Here is an 11,847-nt window from a genome sequence, read left to right as displayed (position 1 = left end):
TGATTCACTTTGTTGTAAAGGAGAAACTAACACACTATTGTAAAACAGTTATACTCCAATAAAGATGTTAAAAAAAATAAAAAAAATAAAAAAAAGAATACATTCTTTAAGATTCTATTTATATGACACCTAGAACAGGCAAAAATAATTTACAATGGGAAAAGAAAAACCAACTGTGGTTGTTAGTGGGTGGGGTTAGGAATGGAAGAGGAACACAGAGAACTTTCTGGGGTGATGGTAATATTCTGTATCCTGACAGAGATTTGCATTACACCAGCATACACATTTATACCAAAAAAAAAAAAAAAAAAAAAGTAACAAATTTTTAATTCTAGGTGATATGCATACTGATGTGTTCAGGAGTCACGTATACTGATATGGAACTTACTTGGAAATGACTCCAAAAATAAAATGGATTTCTGGGTGGATAAAGGGATAGAGAGAAGTGGTAAAGCAAAATAAAAGGAAGTGTTAACAGCAGAATCTAGGTGGTAGGTATACACGTGGTAATTCTTTCAACTTTGCTGTATGTCTGAAAATTTTCACAATAAAATATTAAGGAAAAGACAAAAATATATTTTAAAAAGGAAGAGATGTGCTTTAAAAAATAAGCAGATAGGGACTTTCCTGGTGGTCCAGTGGTTAAGACTTTGCCTTCCAAAGTAAGGGGTGTGGGTTCGATCCCTGGTCGGGGAGCTAAGACCCCACATGCCTCGTGGTCAAAAAAACCAAAACATAAAACAGAAGCGATGTTGCAATAAATTCAATAAAGACTTTAAAAATGGTCCACATCAAAAAAAAAATCTTCAAAAAAATTATCAAAAAACATAAAAAAGCAGATATATTTGAGCGAAGTTTGCCTTTGAAAAAGGTAACTGAAAGAAAAAGATCAATCCTTACATGTACTGGTGCTTTGGAGTTTACAAAACACTTTCACACAGATTATTTTAAGTGATCCTCACCAAAACCCAGGTATTCTAGTCTCATTTTATGCTTGAGAAAACTTAGGATCAGAACCTGCCAAATATTACACAGCCGGTACCTCACAGTGCTGGACTTGAAAACAAACACCTCTGGTTCCTCCACCTCCATTCTTTCAAATACATCTCACTAGGGACCTGCCGGCAACCGCAAACATTTGAAGACCTCGTGGAAACTGCTGACGTGCCACCAGCCTTTTGCTTGTCCCATGAGCAGAGTGACAAGGCTGAAGCAGCTGTTGTACTTACACTAGCAGGACATGAAAGGGAGAGGCACGCAAACAGTAAATGAGCATGAACTCAACAGATCGAAGGTGTGTTTCCAATCCACACAGAATAAAAGAACTGGCAAGCCCCCCTCGCTGAGTTCTTTGAGGCCATCCCCAAAGTCTGGGGAAATCTGTGATATCCTTCCTGTCTATATAGATGGGCAAACTGCATATGAGGCCTGTAGCTAAGAAACTGCAACACAAAACTTGTCAAAACAGCTCTCTGACAAAATATTCCACCACTCTTCTTACCAGAGCAGAACAAAAGTAGAACAGAACGACGAGACCCAGTAACACTGCTCAACCCTGACACAGCCAAAATGAGAGGCAAAAGCTTTACTAATCACTCCACAGATTAATCACTGGCTTCAGGGTATTTTGGCTTTTTATTAAAACATATAACAACACACTCCAATAATTTTGGTTAAATGTAAACAGGTGAGATAGACCCGTGGAATATGAATAAAAGCCCTTTCAGCCTTAGAGACTGGTGTATTTATCCGAACATTTACTTAGTGTGCCAAACACTTTGGGAACTGTAATGAAACTAGGACACAGTCCTTGCCCTCAAGTGGCCTATAATCCAGCCGGAGGCTCAAAAAAGAAAACCAAGCCCACAAGGGCTATAGGAGAAAGTCCCAAGAGCAGAGGAAAGAGAGTGCAAGTATGACCAGGGCCTCAAGAAAGATTTCAGCTGGGCCTAAGTCTGGGAGGATATGTATGTGCAGAACTGTGGGCAGAAGAAGGGGGTGAGGGGCTGCACTCCAGGCTGGCTCCTACGGAGGTCCTGGCTAAGGAAGGCTACCTGCAGCCTGAGCACGAGGGAGAGGAAAAAGTACCCCTGAGGGATGCCTGCCAACTCATTTTAGAGCGTGAAGAGGACAGATCAGAGGGCCTCACAAAACGCCTGACTTGAGGAATTAACTGGGACAGGGCTGAATATGGCTGTGACTTCCACAAACACGGGAACCTAAGGTAGGGCTGGAACCAACTGCCCCAGTAAGTCAAGACTTAACAAAATCTTAATAACACAGATTCAGGATGCCTGCTTAAAACCCAGGTGGACCTGCGATGTCTGTCGCCTAGCAGAAGGCCACAGAATGGTAGATGTAATAGAGACAGGTGGTTCTCAGAGCAACAAGCCAGGAGATAAGCACCAGGAACAATGGCTTTGAATCCCAGCTTAACTGTATGTCCTTGGGTGAGTTTCTAACCTCTGGAGCCTTATCTGCAAAAGGGAAATGACACTAGCAACCTCACAGGGTTGAAATGAGATAATATCTGAAGGGCATCCAGCACAGTGCCTACCACGTAGGAGGCATCAAGGAAAGGGGGATATTACTCATATGAACAGTCTGCTCTCTAAGAACTTCAGAGTCCAGTGCCTCCTACCATCCCACTGTGTTGAGAAACCAGGCTGAAGCCACTGACTTTGGATACCACCAAGGGCTTACTCATGTCCTAAGCAACTTCTCCCTCTGTTCTTTGATTTCTTTTTATGTTAATTTTTAAAAATACTCTGCCCATTAAGGCATTTTAGGTTATTCTGAGATGTCTGCCTCACCCTGCGGCCTCACATCACAAACCTTCCCCTGCTGAAGAACCCAATCCAAACAGGCAAGGCGTCCAAGGGAAAACCAGTGTCATAAGCCACTTCACAGGAAACATTTGTGCCAGAACGGACCACAGCCCCCATCCCAACACTCACTTCAGCAAGGACAGGGTCAAGGCCAGCCCAGGGCAGGTCTGAACTGATAGAGCTGTGACATTCATAACATCACTCTTAAGAGCCAAACTTAAAGTTATGGTGGTAATGATATTAAGCACTAAAAAAATATATATAATACAAAGCATTTTATGTATATAATAGGCATTCAAGAAAAATTTTAAAAGCAGTTATCTTTATAGCTAGGCCTGGCAAGATAATGAGATTCTATACACCAAAAGGCATGAGAACACAATGATGACAGAACTCACAGCCCATGAGCTCAAGATAAAATTATAGTCACTATTTCAGGAACAGAAAGTTGGGTCTCATTTTCTCAACCACACTTTCACAGGGAAAATTTCAGTAACTCCAGATAATCTACCAAGGGCCAGTGACCCCTAGTTGCAGGGGTGGGGGTCACTCAGGTCACACACAAAGTAAAATTCACTTTCTTTTAGGAAAATATAAAAATTTGATTAATCCACGCTGTATGTTAAGAGCAGGTAACAAATTTTATTCCCTAGCTAGGAAACACCAAGAAACCACTAAACTTTGGTGGACTAGGGTGGGTAATTTCACCAGTTTTGTGGAGGATGGTGGGCTGGCAGGGAAAAGGAGGGAGGAAGACTAGGAAGAAGGGGAAGGTGGTGAAAAATAAGAGAAAACTAGGTGGGGGGAAAAAATGACACAAGCAAATACTAGAGATAGACAAACGGAGAATCAGTCTGAGAGCTGAAGGCAGTACCCCTGGTTAGAGGTTAGCGTGCGGCCACGCCATCATCTGTCACCTGTTGTGTTCTGCCCACCCAGCCGCACTAATCCTTAAATCTCTATAGGGAAATCTACTGGGCTTACCAGGGTGGAAATATATTATTCCCTGAGCACAAATGCTCTGAAAGAGCAGTACCAGAGACTTCCAAAAACCAAATCTAAATTCTACAGCCTCCACTCTAGTTAAAACTGGTTTCTATTTCTCCTTTATATGGGCTGGCTGGATTTTCCACTTCTACAGCCTAGTCCACACAATTCTCCAATTCAACCAATGTTTGTGGAAGGCCTACTGTGTGGGGGGACACAGCAGGGAACAAAACAGACGTGACTGCCCCTCACAGAGCTGATCAGTGACACCTGGTGGGGAGGGCATCCATCTTTAGCAGTGCACTGGGTGTTCGCAAAAACGGAGGGAGGGTGAGCGTAGGGTCTCCTCGGACACTCACACAAATCTTTCAAGGGCAACTCAAAGTCCTAGCTAAGGAAAGGGAAAACGGAGTAAATCTAAAGACTGACAAGAAAATATTAAATGTTACAGTTAAAGTGCACCCTGATACAAAACAAAACTGTAAGTGTTCAAACTGAACACAGCATTCATTATCTGTAACCACATAGACTATTAACTCCTGAAATGGATAAACAGCCAGAGTATTTTTAGTAACACTTAAATAAGTTCATAAAGATGACCCAGCCTAATGTATTACAAGATCCTAAATTACCTTTGGAATCATTAAGAAGATTATGTTTATTGAGTTTTACTGTTAAGTATATTTCTTGTACTTTGAATATCGGTATCTCATGTTAGGAATCGTGTCTTAACATGTGGCCTGCCTAAGATATACCTCAACAAATGGGCTCCATAATCAAACACGTTTGGGAAATGTTGCACACTCTAAACACCACTTGGAGATTCAGAGTGTATTTTAGGAAATTAAGCTTTCTGACAAATCCTGTATGAAAGAAATCTGCCAAACTTAGTCTGAGCCAGTATTTCCCAAACTAATTTGACCACAGACACTTTATTCATTTAATACTTATTAACAGCCCACAAATTGCTTCATGGAACACATGTGGGATACGCTACAGGTGTAGGGGATGATTACTCCGAAAATGCAATTGATTATCAATCTCCCAAGCATTCTGATGAACTGGTGTTTACTATATGCTACAGAAATACAAAAACTTCCCCAATGAATTTCTGACTGGAATTCACTCAACAATAAGCTGACTTACTATATTTTTAAGAAAAATATTTTTAATGAACTAAAATTGGATCTTGATATGTTAATATAAAGGAATTCAAATTCATTATATAATAATTTGACTTTGCTAAATTGCTGAAAACTATCTTCCCTAAACATGGGTTTTTAAATTTCCAGAGTATATGGAATATCTTAATTTCAAAAGATTCATTTCCTTAAAGAAAAAATACTGAACTAAAAAAATGCTGATATTTACCTTTGCCTATTACCTGATATACCTAATTACAAATATCTGTAACTGAGATGTGGTATCAACATATATAGTTCATGAATAACAAGCATGGGACTATTATTTCTATGGTTGTGGGGTTATTTATAATTTGACTCCTCCTCCTGAAAAACCTAACCTTAAAGCCTACATTGGAGGTTTCATGGAATCCAATTCCAATGCCTGAAAAAGTTTCATCATTCAGTTAACAACAAAAATAAAACTCAACAAACATTTATTTAACACCTACTATATGCATGCCAGTGGATTAAGCACTGTAATGATGAATGTATTTTTCTGGACCCCAACTCAAGACAATGGTCTGACACTGGGCAGAATACTTGAGACTCTTAGAAACTCACGGGACCTCTAGGCAATGTGGATGGCAGAAGAGCAAGCTGCTACACTGGAAATGCTTACAAGACACCTGGGTGAATTCAGGACAACTGCCCCAAAAAGGCCAATAAGGCACAAGGGCCTCTTTCTTAAAAAGCTACGTTAGTGACTAAAAGTTTAATATTACTTAATGCAAGATAACCAATATCAGATTTGGGTCAAAAACTTGAAAGCTGTTATAGCTTCCATATTCAACTTCACCTGTGACGTCTTTTTTTTTTTTTTTTAAAGCCAGTTAGGTAGCTTAACGTACAAGCATTACAGTGACATTAAGAGCAGCTTAGGTTAATAGTTTAAAACTATCACAGGTTTCTACAAAGACTCTGTAGGAGAAGGAATCCAAATCTGATCATCAGAATGAATTTGAATTTTCAGATAGCGCAAGACGGGGAGAAATCACTTCATCTATGTTATGCAACACTGAAAAAGACTTTTTACTTTTATAGAAAAGGCATGATGACTGCTAGAAATTTAAGACAGAAAGTGAACCAATTTCTACCCTCTAATTTGGGAGGTCTAGCAGTACTCAATAAGCAAGAAAATCAAAACAGTTTCGCAAATGACTCTTAAAACACAGCAGCAACGAGAGGGATGATCCTCAACAATCTGCAGCCATACATACAGGAATACTTTCCCCTAGTTTAATAACACAAAAACAAACTCGTGAATTCCAGCTCTAAAATTTCAAATTAGAGAACCCGAAAGCTGTTGCAGTCTGCCTTCATGAACATTTTTTTCCTTTTTTAAAAAAGGAAAAACACCTTCCCTTTAGAAAACGTTAACAAAGACTAAGCCCAGAAACTCTGACAAAACATAGCCAAGGCAATAGGCGCTGGAGAAGACACGCAATTTAAAAACACAGTCACAAACTGTCCCAGTAAGACTGCTTAATAAAAAATTAACTTTGTTCTGCTGAATGTTTCAAAAATCGCGTTTCTGATACTATTTTCTAATTACATATAGTTCAAGTACAACATGCATGCTAATAAAAGTGAACCTCCAATAAATGTGCAATGAAGCAAAGCTGACGTTCCAGATTACATTTTAATAGTCCCAAAGAAAATGGAAAACAGCAACTGCATGCTTGTGCAAAGCTGACAGAGGGAAAACGCAACACGGTGGTAGGGTCCAGTACCCCGGCTTCACAGTGCTAGCCGACCTTCCCTTTCCACCGCGAGAACCAAAAGAACAAAGTTCACACTGATTTAACGTTCAGGGTCGCGCCAGAATATCCTAGGGGGGGTTCCTCTATACCCGCTGTTTGGGAGGTAATGGATTCAAGCGCCTGGGTCAAGTTCACAGCGGTCCCTCCTCGACACGTCGGGTCGGATGTGTCCCAGGAACCGACGCCGCGGCTCGGAAAGCGTCCTAAGCACACCTCTACTAAGCACGGTCCCCAGGACCAGGGTTGGTCTGCCTCCGGTCGCTGCCCTGGCAAGACGGTCCGCTGGCGTCCGTCAAAGTCATCCAAAGCCAGGCGACAGGGCACCGCGAGCCGGGAGGGAGACCCACCCGGCCCTGCGGGAAAGCTGCCGCGCCGCAGGGCCAGAATTTCACCACGGACCGCAGCCTCGGAGCCCCCGCCCGCCCGGCACCCCTTACCGTGTTGCCGTTGGCGCTCCCGCTGCCACCGCTTGGCTCGGACTCCACGAGGCTGGAGCCGCAGGACCGGGCCGAGGCGGCCGTCGTCTGAACGGGTGGGAGGCGCGACCCGCCGGGCCGCAACGGCGGCGCCGCGGGGCCCGGCGCGTCCTCGGCCTCGTTGCCGCCCTGGTACACCGCCCGGCTCTCGGAAGCGTGGAGGCTCTGGGCACAGCCCATGCTGGAGGCGGCGCCGCCGAAACACTGGCGGGCAACCGCGAAACGGTCAGTAAACTGCCAGCCCGGCGCCTCACGGCTGCCGAGAGCGCCGTGTCATCGCCGCCTGGGCGGGCGGGCGGCGACGAGCCCGGGTCTCGCGCCAGGCGCTGCCCTGGCAAGACGGTCCGCTGGCGTCCGTCAAAGTCATCCAAAGCCAGGCGACAGGGCACCGCGAGCCGGGAGGGAGACCCACCCGGCCCTGCGGGAAAGCTGCCGCGCCGCAGGGCCAGAATTTCACCACGGACCGCAGCCTCGGAGCCCCCGCCCGCCCGGCACCCCTTACCGTGTTGCCGTTGGCGCTCCCGCTGCCACCGCTTGGCTCGGACTCCACGAGGCTGGAGCCGCAGGACCGGGCCGAGGCGGCCGTCGTCTGCACGCGTGGGTGGCGCGACCCGCCGGGCCGCAACGCGGCGGCGCCGCGGGGCCCGGCGCGTCCTCGGCCTCGTTGCCGCCCTGGTACACCGCCCGGCTCTCGGAAGCGTGGAGGCTCTGGGCACAGCCCATGCTGGAGGCGGCGCCGCCGAAACACTGGCGGGCAACCGCGAAACGGTCAGTAAACTGCCAGCCCGGCGCCTCACGGCTGCCGAGAGCGCCGTGTCATCGCCGCCTGGGCGGGCGGGCGGCGACGAGCCCGGGTCTCGCGCCAGGAAGTGCGGCCGCCCCTTTTATCGCGGTGCGGGCGCAGCAGCTGCGGCGGTGGGGAGGGGCGGTGGGGCGGGCAAGGCACCGCGGCCGCCCCTCCGAACATGCGCCTCCTGAAGCGGGAGCCGCTGGCCGCCTCCCTCACATCGCCGCGCTCGCCTCGGCAGCGCCGCGCTTCCGGGGAATTTCGGGGGAGGAGATTTGAGCTGTCCCGACCCGAGAGCAGGCGAGTCCGCGCCGTGGGGCGGCGCGCCCCCCGAGGGACGTGAGCTCCCTGCTGCGCCCGCTCACGGCCCCGTTCCCGTTCCCGCTCCGCGGCGCTGCAGCCGCCGACTCTCGAGGCTCGGGCACCCACGCCGCTCCGCCTGCCGCCCCGCGAATAAATGCTCCTGGTCCGAGGGCTGGTGGCGGAGAAAGCTAGCCTAGATCTCTCGCCGGAGGAAGCCGGTCGGGGCGGCGAAGCCGCGTCCGCCCGGGTAGGGAAGGAGGGACCTCGGCTCCAGTCGGATCTGAAGCCGTGCCGTCGAGAAGCGCTGAAGCGGCGGCGCTCACCCGGTAGCTGCCGGCGGAGCGACTCCGGCTCCGTTTGCCGGGCCGGATCTTCCCGGCAGCACGCCGCGCCCAGCCCCCAGCTGTGACCTCCAGCGGGTGCTGGCGTCAATGCAAAGCCGCTGGGGCGCCTGCCGCCTCCTCCCGGCCCCTCCCGCCACTGAGCATGCGCGGCCACGACGGAAGGGGCGGGCGCGCTGCCCGGCTGCGAGGGGGAAAAAGACTTGCCCAAGGCCACACACAGCCACTCCTGGCCGGTGGGCTCTCACCTCGGGCCTGCGGCCACCAAAACCCAGACCAATGGGTTCGAATCCCGGCTCCGTAACTTAGCAGCTGCATGACTAATAGATAATTAGAGATAACGGTCACTATCTCTGAGCCATTAAAGAGGCCGGTGGAAGGACCTCTGTTTAGGGTGGTCCCAGGCAGGTGGGGTCCGGGCATCATTGTCGGGGGTCGCAGTCCTTGTGCGTTCCCTCTCGCGCCAAGACCTGGAGCACCATGCCCGCCTACACAGGCGACTGGGAGGCTGTGATGCTGGGATGCTAAGAAGCTACATTTAGGGGCAAGCTGGGGACCCCGTCCTACTCTCCTCTTAACCAAAGGACGGGGCGCCCAAGGCCCCATAGGCTCCTTGCTTGCGGGAGCAGAACCAGGCGTCCGCCGTGCCGGGCGAGGCCTGTGATGACGCGAGACGCCTTGGCAGAACTGCACCCCACACACATGGCCAGCGGCTCGCTATGTGACCTTGAGCGAATCACTTAGCCTCTCTGTGCCTGGGTCTCCTCCCACGATCAGCTAGAGGGTGGCACTCCTGGGCGTCCATCAAGTACCCCGGAGCAGCCCACCTCGGACCCGCCCTTTCTCCCGCCCTCCCTGCGGCTCCCGGTCAGCCCGAGACCCCGGCGCGACGGGTCCCTTTCCTCTCCGGCCGTCCACACCTTTCCTAGCGCGGCGGCCCTGGAACGACCCTGAGGTGCCGCGGCTGCCGCCTCCGGCCCGGCTACTGTAAAGACCCGGACGCGTGCTCCGGGGTGGAGTCTCTGCTGCGGCGCTGAGACTGCCAGACGGGCTCAGGCGGCGGGTTCCCTGCGGCGGCTCGGGCTTCAAGACGAGCCTAAGAGCCACAGCCCTGGCGCCCCTCGAGCCGGGATATTCCGGGCCGGAGATGCGCACCGGGCAGTTTCCCCAGGGCGGCAGAGCTGAAAGGCCGGGTAACCCGAGGGCAGTTTTGTGTTATTGGCCCTCTTTACTAGCCGAGAGGGCCCAAACCACTGGCACGTGACTTACACTATCAAGTTTAAGCACATTTAGCAATAATCTTATGTGTGCCTCCCTGCCTTATAAAAGTATCATGGGCTCAAAGAAGATATCTTGAAAGACACAGAAAATGATTTTTACCATCAATTGTAGTGTTTTCTACACAAAACCTCTGTTTTGCTGGTTTTCGAACGTAATTTTTCCAGGCAGAATCCGCACTCTTCTAAATAAAGAGTAATTGGTGAAGAAAACGCTTTGAATCGTCAGGGTGCTTGAAAGTCTATCTCACGCCCTCTGTCCTCCCCGCCCCGCCTCACTGAGAAGCCCGGCCTGGATGACTCCCGGCACTGACCTTGCCTCCTCCGGGGGCTTCAGGCTGCCCTCTTGGCTCCCCTTCGCAGGCAGGACCTCGGTGTCCTGGGCTCACCCTGGAAATCCTTGAGCCCTGCTCTAATTCGGGGTGGGGACCCTTATCCCCAGCCCCGCCTCACTGGCCTCCTGCGCTGCCCTTTGCTGTCCTGAGCTGGACTCTTGCCCTCTGTGCTGCCAGAGAACTGTTGTATAGCAGCGTTAACTGATTTCCAGCTCTGCAATTTGGAGACCCTAGACTTAGAAAGCTAAGGCTAAGAACAAAGCAGGAGCAGACAGGAACGGTAGGAGTCGTCTGCCCACTTCTGGGGTCACAAGCAACAACCGCCCACTCACTTTCATCCATACTCTGGAACTCAGCCTGGGACACTCCAGGAAGTCACAGTCTCTCCCCGCCACCCCCCATCTCAGCTTCAACTGCCTAACATCAGTTCCACCCCACTCCTCCTTCCCTGGCCATAATCTGCACCTTGAGGTCCCTGAACACTTCTCTACCCAGTTTCCCCAGACCTCAGTAACAGGGGACACAAAAGGGGTCACAATGACAGAACTAACCCAAACCTCACTGGCATGTGCCACCCACTGGCTCACCCAGGACTCCTGAGCCCCTGTGAAGAATCCCAGCCTGTGGGGTATGTAGGGGGCTCACGAACAATCCCACTCCTGCTGCAGGAGAGGCACCCCCAGCCATGTGGGCACCCGGAAGTTCCATGGCACGCAGGAGAACAGACTCCTCCACCACCCCCAATCCATTCCCCCAAGCAGAGTTGCTTGACGCCCACCAGGCTCAGAATTGCAGTTGAAGGTCAACTTCAGTTTGGATTTTAAGATTTTTTTTTTTAATGTGGACCATTTTTAAAGTCTTTAATGAATTTGTTACAATATTGCTTCTGTTTTCTGTTTTGGCTCCTTGGCCGGAGGCAAGTGGGATCCCAGCTCCCCAACCAGGGATTCAACCGGCACCCCACCCCACTCCCATAGCCCTGCACTGGAAGGCGAAGTCTCAACCACTGGACCGCCAGGGAAGTCCCCTCGACCAGTTCTTACTCTGAGGTCCCAGGCATGAGGTCAGTGGGGCCGGAAAAGAAGTCACCCAAGGGATAGAGACCAGCCTGGGCCCCCACCCACCCACCCATTAGCACAGGCCATTCCCAGGAGACTCCTCAGTCCTCATGGCCGCTTCACCAGTTCATGAGAGACATGAAGATGCAGGGTCCCACACAGCTTTATTCTATCTAAAACCCAAACTGACTCCATTTCCACACCTCTTACACCTAAGCTGATCCTTTTTACAGCCAGTGCTTCCCCCCTGGCGTTATTTCCTCCTCCACCTAGGAGTCAGCGTTCAAAGACTGCTACTGGCACTCAGTTTTCTACTCCTCTCCTTGCCTTCGCCCACTGAACTGGACTGGAAGCAGCCACAAGTGGGAGAGATCCTGCACCCTGAGATGTGAATCCCAACCCTGCCATACATCCTCTCTCCAAGCTGCTTTCCTCTACTGTAAATCTAGGATTAAGGATATCTACCTCTCAGGGATTAAATGGGCTAACTGAAGTCAGATGCCTAGAATAA

At 49.9% G+C, this 11,847-nt stretch overlaps 1 protein-coding gene across 1 annotated transcript; it reads right to left on the bottom strand.

Annotated features, from left to right (window-relative positions):
* Positions 1-6,977: 6,977 nt before the first annotated feature.
* LOC129392548 (serine/arginine repetitive matrix protein 2-like) lies at positions 6,978-10,620 on the bottom strand. Its single transcript, XM_055088457.1, has 5 exons — positions 10,611-10,620; positions 9,501-9,847; positions 8,033-8,850; positions 7,490-7,982; positions 6,978-7,439 (listed from the first exon to the last, which is right to left on the bottom strand). Exons 1-5 carry the CDS (start codon positions 10,618-10,620, stop codon positions 6,978-6,980), a joined length of 2,130 nt encoding a protein of 709 aa, XP_054944432.1.
* Positions 10,621-11,847: the final 1,227 nt, after the last annotated feature.

The sequence above is a fragment of the Physeter macrocephalus genome, chromosome 11 (genome assembly GCF_002837175.3).
Source record: "Physeter macrocephalus isolate SW-GA chromosome 11, ASM283717v5, whole genome shotgun sequence".
In the NCBI taxonomy this organism is placed as follows: domain Eukaryota; kingdom Metazoa; phylum Chordata; class Mammalia; order Artiodactyla; family Physeteridae; genus Physeter; species Physeter macrocephalus.
Note: the sequence above shows the minus strand (reverse complement) of the source record. Positions and strands in the feature narration are given on the sequence as shown.